The sequence below is a fragment of the Podarcis filfolensis genome (assembly GCF_964270895.1).
Source record: "Podarcis filfolensis genome assembly, chromosome: 2".
NCBI lineage: Eukaryota > Metazoa > Chordata > Lepidosauria > Squamata > Lacertidae > Podarcis > Podarcis filfolensis.
The window spans coordinates 7,805,384-7,813,709 of NC_139605.1; the positions used below are offsets into that span (position 1 = coordinate 7,805,384).

General features: G+C 43.4%; 2 protein-coding genes across 2 annotated transcripts in view; one reads left to right on the plus strand and one right to left on the minus strand.

Moving 5' to 3' along the window:
- The window catches only part of LOC310756746 (uncharacterized protein), a 1,375,527-nt gene that overhangs the window by 131,964 nt on the left and 1,235,237 nt on the right, over positions 1-8,326 (minus strand). The gene's annotated exons all lie outside the window — the stretch shown is intronic.
- LOC310757148 (uncharacterized protein) lies at positions 2,201-4,793 on the plus strand. The gene is made up of 2 exons (XM_083602351.1): positions 2,201-2,410; positions 3,974-4,793. The coding sequence occupies exons 1-2, from the start codon at positions 2,263-2,265 to the stop codon at positions 4,735-4,737; spliced, it is 912 nt and encodes a 303-aa protein (XP_083458477.1). The 5' UTR covers positions 2,201-2,262; the 3' UTR covers positions 4,738-4,793.

Below are 8,326 nucleotides of genomic sequence, written 5' to 3' on the forward strand. Positions count from 1 at the left end.
CTTCCCTCAGCTCCTCTCTCTGATTTCTCAACCCATATTATTCTCTGCATGTTATAAAATTATACAAATCCTCACATTTTGTTGTCTTTTTAAGTAATTAGTGAAAAGTTCCCATTCTTCTTTAAAATAACAGTTGTCCTTTATCTCACAGTTTGTATGTCAGTTTAGCCAGTTCTGCATAGTTCATCAATTTCTCTTGCTACTGTTCTTTCGTCGGGGTTTCCTCATTCTTCAATCCGCCGCCGCAAAAACAAGCAGGCTGCAGGGCCTAACCGGGGGCCCGGCAGGCCGCCCCTGTGGCCTAGTCAGGGGCCGCACCGCGCACTCGGGCCTGCAGTGGCGGGGGGCCATGCCCTCCCACAGCAAAAAAAAAAAAAAAGCAGGCCGCCCCTGCAGCCTAGCCAGCAAAAGCTGGAAAAGGCCGCAAAAACACGGCCTAACGAAAGAAAGGCCGCAAAAACGTGGCCTAGTGAAAGAAAGAAGGCCGCAAAAACGCAACCTAGCGAAAGGAAGGCCGCAAAAACGCGGCCTAACGAAAGAAAGGCGGCCGCAGAAATGCGGCCTAGCCTGGTAGAGGGTCCAAGCCACCCCCCATCCAGGCAAAATGCGAAGAGGCCGGTTACTTACCTCAATCTGGCCACCTGGACACACTCCTGATGGTCCTGATCCTGGAAGGAAGAACAGCAAAAGAGACTTGGGCAACGGAGACAGTCTCTTTTCCTTTGGCCTTGGGCCCACTCCCGGCTGGCCGGCCATTGTCCTCCCTGGCCAAGGGCGGGTCAAAGGCCGGCCCAAGCAGGTGGGTGGCACCTGCCCAGGTGAGCTCCACTCGGTGCCGCAAACCCCGCCCACCCGTGAGGAAGGGAGGGCGGATATTCTTCCATCCTTGTGCTATCATGGCTCTTGCCGCTGTTGTTGCATACATAAATAAAGTCTTTGTTTTCTTTGGCAGGTCTTGTCCTACAATCCCTAACAAAAATGCTTCTGCTTTTTTAACAAATGTCCTTTTAAACATTTTCTTCAATTCATTATATATCATTTCCCAAAAAAATTTAACTTCTCTACATTCCCACCACATAGGATAAAAAGTCCCTTATTTTTCTTTACATTTCCAACGTGTATTTGACCCGGTTTTGTACATTTTTGCTATCTGTACTGGTGTTATATACCATCTATACATCATTTTCATATAATTTTCTTTCAAAAGAGAACTGTCTATAAATTTTAAATCTGTTTTCCACAATTTTTCCCAATCCTCAAATTGTATGTTATGTCCTATATCTTGTGCCCATTTGATCATGACTGATTTTACCTCCTTATCCTTTGTTTCCCATTCTAGCAGAATACTATATGCACTCTTCAGCAGCTTCACTTCTTCTTCTATAACTTCCTTTTCAAATTTGGAAGTGGCATAACTAAATCCTTTCTTATTATCTTCTTTGTACATCTCGTGTAATTGCCTGTAATGTAACCAACTCATAATCTTTTAGTTTCCATTTTCCTTCTTGGTCCTTTAATAAATCTCTGTATGTAAGCCACTTCCCCTTTTTATCAAGTGGTTTGAGCAGCAAAGCTTCAATTGGTGACAGCCACCAAGGTGTCTTTTGTTCAATACTTTGATGTTTTCACATTCTGTAGAATTCTACGTGCCATATTTTATCTGGACAATCGGGATGAATTTCAGGAACCAAAAAGTCATATTGAAAAATACAGCTTTCAAACCCGTCTGGCCCCCAAAATGGCAACTAGGCATTCCATTTTGTCGACTGTAACCCTGGCTTAAGGAGCCATTTGGCTACCTGGCTTAGATATATTGAGTTTTCAAAGTGTTGGTGCTGACCTTTAAAGCCCTAAACGGCCTTGGCCCAGTATACATGAAAGAGCGTCTCCACCCCCATCGTTCTGCCCGGACACTGAGGTCCAGCGCCGAGGACCTTCTGCTGGTTCCCTCCCTGCAAGAAGTAATGCTACAGGGAACCAGGCAGAGAGCCTTCTTGGTGGTGGCACCCGCCCTGTGGAACGCCCTCCCACCAGGTGTCAAGGAGATAAAGAACCACACAATTTTTAGAAGACATCTGAAGGCAGTCCTGTATCGGGAATTTTTTATGTTTGGCGTTTTACTGTTTTTACATGTGCTGTAAGCCACCCAGAGTGGCTAGGGAAACTCAGCCAGATGGGTGGGGTATAAATTATTTTGGCCACTGTGAGAACAGGATGCCAGACTAGGTGGGCCATTGGCTTAGTCCAGGAGAGCTGTTTTTAATGGATGCCTTTCTGATGTTTCAGGCATCTATGGAGGAGGAAGCTGCAAATACCTCTGAGGCAGGCCAGGCTCAGGGAGCTATGAAACAGAGGCAGCCATGGCAGGAAATGGAACAAGAAGTTGACAATGAGGAGGCCAGATGTCCGAGTAAGGAGAAGCTGTGCTTTCTGAGCCTGCATTTTTTGATGCCCACCCCCCACCCCCCGTTTGTTTCTTCTTCTTTAATATATATATATTTAATGAAATTTTCTGTTTTACGATTTAGAGTATTCATTTAAACAACCTTAAAATATCAATGACTTCTCTGCTTCTCTTTCCATAGTTCATTTTGCATAGCATAAATCCCTGCATGTTTTATATAAACTAAACCATTCAGCATTCCATTATTACATCCATCAAAACTTATTTACACTGTTGAATTTATCTTAATGCTGCCCATGTTTTCAAGCATACAGAATTCCCCCCCCCCATATATTCAATAAACATTTTCCAATCTTCTTTAAACAAATATTCTTCTTGTTCTCTTATTCTATAAGTTAGATCTGCAAGCTGCACATATTCCATCAGCTTAAGTTGCCCTTCTTCTTTAGTTGGGACCTCACTCATTTTCCATTTTGGGGCTAACGAAACACGAGCCACCGTGGTGGCATACATAAATAACCTTTTTTGACACCTGGGAATTTCCATCTGAATTATCCCCCCAAAAAAGGACTCTTGGCTTTTTTGGAAAGGTGCTTTTAAACATTTTTTTCAATTCATTATAAATTATTTCCCAATATTCTTTGACCCTTTTACGTCATCAAAAGGGTAAAAGAGGGAGCCCCACAGTTCCTAGCCTTGCCTTTTAGTTTCACATCTATTGCTGTTAGTGCTTGTGTAATAGGGTAGTTTTGTTGACAAATTTACCGTATTTTCAGCTCTATAGGACGCACCGGACGATAAGACGCACCTAGTTTGGAGGGGAGGAAACAAGAAGAAAAAAATTCTGAACCCCAGAAGCCAGAACAGCAAGAGGGATCTGGCTTCTGGGATAACCTCTTGCTGTTCTGGCTTCGGGGACAGCCTTTGAAGCTACTGCAAGGCAGAGGGGTGAAGGCACCCTGCTGCCCTGCGGAGGCTTTGCGCACCTAACCCCAAGCTAGAACAGGGAGACGGAGCACTGCGTAGTGCTCCGTCTCCCTGAACTGGCTTTGGGCTTAGCCGCACAGCCTGCATTCGCTCCATAAGATGCACACACATTTTCCCTTACTTTTTAGAAAGGAAAACGTGCGTCCTATAGAGCGAAAAATACGGTACTTTGCAGGCTCCCATAAACATCTGGTTGATCACTGTTGGTACAAGATTCTGGACCAGATGGGCTTTTAGTCTCACCCAGCAGGGCTCACCTTAAAGCATTACAGTCCAGGAAAACCAAACAAAAATCTCCAGCAGCTGGGTCCTTCAGAGGGGATGCAATGTTTTCTTGTAGGAAAGGTTCCCAAAGCATTCACCTTATGACAATGGGTTTCACTGAATCATTGGTGAGCTCAACCCCTGGAGTTTGGGGACAGGGAACATTGCAAATTTGGAATACTGGAGCAGGTGGGTGAAGTGGACATTTAAGTTTTCCCACCAGCCTTTCCAGAGGGGAGAATATGACTCACGATGGGGGAAGAGAGAGCAAACTGAGGTCTTGCTTGTCATTTTGGGTCTTTCTCTTTATTCCGACAGGTGATGTGCAGGTAGTTGAGAATGAGGTAGAACCATGTGCGATTCTGCAAGGACTTAAGCATGAAGATGTAAAACAGAACTTGAAATACAAGAGAGTTCCTACAAGAGAAAGACCCCATAAATGTGAACAGTGTGGGACAAGCTTCAATTGGAAGTCAAACCTTACTGCACATCGAAGACTCCATGCAGGGGTGAAGCCATATACACACTCCAGGGGTGGAAAGAGCTTCTGTTGTACATCAAAAGTTGCCAGAAGTCAAGGAATTTGCACAGGAGAGATGCTCTATAAATGTGACGTGTGTGAAAAGAGCTTCAAGAGGAAGTCAAACTTGACTGCACATCGAAGAATCCACACTAGAGAGACATTTCATAAATGCTCAGACTGTGACCACAGCTTCAGTAACAGCACAAACCTTACTGCACATCAGAGAACCCATACAGAGAAAAAGCTAGACAGTGGCACCAGTTATGCTTCTCAAGCAAGCTCTATTGAACATAAAACAATCCGCACTGAAGAAAGACCTTATAAATGCTCAGCATGTGAACATAGCTGCAGTAGCAGCACAAACCTTATTGCACATTGGAGAGCCCACATAGAGAAGCCAGATTGTGGCATAAGCTCTGTTCCTCCATCAGACTTTGTTGGAGATGACACAACCCGCTCTGTAAAGAAACATTTTATATGCTCCAAATGTCAAACGTGTTTCATGTCTCCCTTAAGCCTTGGAATACATCAGCTGGGTCACAAAGAGCAGGTACCGTAGAATTTTTCAGAACTTGTTTGCTAAATCAAAGGAAATAAAGGAATTCACACAGGAAATGCTTGGAGTGTGGAAAAAAGTGTACACCTTCTTTCACACCAAAGTGACGTGCAGCGTAAATTAATAATGCAGAGTTTCAAAGAATAAAAGCTTTACTGAATTAAAATAAACTTCTTCATAAATAACATGGTTCCAAACAGTTTGAATGAGATTACATACTGACTCTGCTCACAACTGAAACAAACAGTTTCTCACTGAAATTTTACAGAGAGCACAAAAGAGAAACTGGCTGCTAAGTCACATGTCAGAGTGACTCAACAGTTAGCAGTTAGTCCTGAATAACTTTAGTAGGCCCAAATGACTGTGCAGTCCCAGCACTTCCCAGCCTGCTTTGCTGCTTCTGCTCTCATGTGTCTTTGTCACATGACACAAAGAACCCACAGAGGGGAGAAATTATAATGAGAGAATATCCCAATGCCTGTAGCTCCTGAGATGGGGTTCTGCCTTAAGGTTTCTGAGCCTTTGAATACAGTCACAATGCCCTGCTACATTTAACTGGTTATCTTATGTGTAATTGCCTACCTTTCGTGGGCGCATGGGATATTTTGATTATTTAAAACTACATAAAAACTATACTTGCGAAGTACATGTTCTCCCCCCAAGTTCTGGGCACTGTGGTTTGTTAAGGGCTGCTTGGAATCTTAGTGAACTACAATCCACGGAATTCTCAAGGGGCGAGGAATGTGCTTTGCAGTTATAGTGTATACGTGGCCTTGTTGAATGAATGAATGAATTTATTAATACGGTCACAGACCAGCGTCAACACACACAATATCACAGATCATAAAATATATATATCAGAAATACAAAAAGATAATATGAATATAACAAGGATTTAAATATAAAAATTTAAAATTAATTATTAGCGTGCCCCCTGTAATTAACATTTAGGGGTTTAGTCACTATGGAATACCACTTGCTTCCTGCGATTGATTGCAGACGCACAGAATTTAGCTACATTTAATGTAGTCTTGGGATTATTGTCCTCTAGCAGTAGTTTTAAACTATGGTGTTCCGATTCTTTCCTGGACTTTTGCAAAACAGGTGTAATAAAAGTCAAACGTATATCCTCATAAAAACGACAACGTAATAGTACATGTGAAGCAGTTTCAACTTCCAACGAGCCACAAGGGCAGACCCGTGCTGTGTATGGTTTACCCTCAAATCTGCCCTGAAGTAAGGCAGAAGGGAGAACGTTGAATCTGGCGAGGGTAAAAGACCGTCTGTATTTGGGTACCTGAAGACCTGACAGATAGTTAGCTGGAGAGAAACCTCTCCCATGGTCCCTTATTGCTGGATGTTTAATCATTTTGCTCATGTGGCATTGTAATTCTACGTCCCAGATACGCTGGCGAATTGTAGTCCTAGCTTTCTCGAAGCCTGTCACTATCAGGGTCTGCTGTGGGATCCCCAAGCCTTTAAGCTTTTCCAGCAGTGTAGCTTTCCATTTGGATTGGTAGGTATCTAGTAAGGTTAAAGGTGCCAGCCCAACCGGGAAGAAAATAAGCTTTAGCCAATAATGGATCTTCAATATCCATATCCAAGTACTGATAGGAATTTGCCCAACCTCCAAACGGACCGCTATGTTGGATACGCAAGAGGGGATCCCCAGCAGGCAGCGGAAAAACTTAGTTTGGAATGCCTCTAAGAGAGTAAGGTTTTTAAAGCTGCAGATCTGGGATCCATATAACAATTGTGATAGTATTTTGGCAGCAAAGACCTGGGAGGCTGCCGGTATGTGTTGGCCCCCTTTCCCATAGAAGAATCTTATTAACGCTTTGGTAGATCTTTCTGCATTTGTAATAGTATTATTAATCTGAAAGCGCCAGGAGCCCCTTTCCTGGAAGGTTACACCCAGGTATTTAAAGGTTGCTACCTGTTCTATTGAGCGATTGTCTATTCTCCATTTATGCCTCCTCCTTTTTTTAGAGAACACCATGACCCTCAGTATTAAATCAAAAGCAGATTTGAAATCTATAAAGGCCACGTATAGGGAACCTCCTTTTCTTGATGTATATAGTGGCCTTGTTGAACAATTGTAACAAAGTAGAGTTTCTCATTTAAATGTCCAATAAATGACACTGTTCTCACTCAACACAGTTAACAAACATTCTTTGTTTAGATGTCAGTAGGGTCCAATATTAAAAGTAGTAGTAGTAGCCGGTCTGTATAAGGCCTCAGTCACACTTGGACTTTTAATGTGGACTTGAAGTTTCTTGTTTCTTTTTCTTTCTTTTTTTAACCTCTTTTGCCCAGAACTGCTCTGGCAGAAACTGCTGTACTTAACTGAAACACAAACGTTTTAAAATGTGGGGTGGGGGTGTTATTGGGTTGTTGCTTTTTTTGTTTTTATTATGTATTTTGAGTTTTTATGTTGTAATTTTATCCTGTGAACTGTCCTGAGAACTGTGGGTAAATGGAGGTATATACATTCAATAAATTATACTAAAATCAGGCCAGGAAAAAAATTGTTACAAGTTCCAGGGGGAGTCCCTGCAGAAGGTTTTCCCATGTTTTGGGGTTTTCCCATGTTTTAGGGTTTGCCTTGACCCCAAGCTCTATGGGGAGACTAAGGAATATCATCCAGCTGCCCAAGTTCACCTGCAGGGAGGGGAGCAGGAGAAAGATCTGCCCTTCCATTGGGAAAAGATTTCCTACCCCCATACAAAGGGGGAAAGACCTATAAATGCATTGTTTTAACTAAAAAAATATACAGGAATGCAAGAACTATGGGAAATGTAAATATTAGGGGAAATACCCTTTGCAAAAGTGTGTACATTAGGAGAGATCTGCACCAAAATGCTGACCCATTTTCAAGAGACCAATTTTCACATATTAAAAATAATATGTGAAAATCTGGACAAACGTAACTAGAAAAAGAAGACACGGAAAAGAACTTAAATTGAAATGGTTTGCTTAATAGGGGTTTTTTTAATCCCTCCCCATACTCCCTCCAGCAGGAGCACCCACCCCCCACTAATAATAATACATAATAATATGACCCACCTGCAGCGCCTCCGCGAGGAAGGACAGCCGCAGCCAAGCCCAGCATCTTCCCCGGGGAAGCGGGACAGAAATGGAAGCAGGAGCCTCTAAACTCAAAGAATCCCAGACGTCACAAGTTCATGTAAGGTAGAACTTGAACCCAGAGCTTCAAGGGACAATGAAGAAGACCCAACATCAGGAAGAAGTGCTTTCTGGCAGTCAGAGCTTCTGAACAGGGAAACCAGGTCCCCCTCGGGAGGTGGCGGCCTCTCCTTCCTTGGAGGTTGATGAGCAGAGGTTGGATGGCCAGCTGTCATGGATGCTGGAGCTGAGATTCCTCCATTGCAGGGGGTTGGGCTAGATGACCCCCGGGGTCCCTTCCAACTCTATGATTCTATGATAGGGTTTCTGTGACCCCCTCTCACCTTCCTCCTTGTGTGTGGATGGTGGATTAATAGCAGCACACGCAGGAATCCAGAACTCAAGCATCCAGGACCGATGGGCATCCCACCTCTGCTTCAAAACATCCCAAGAAGGAGAGCCCACC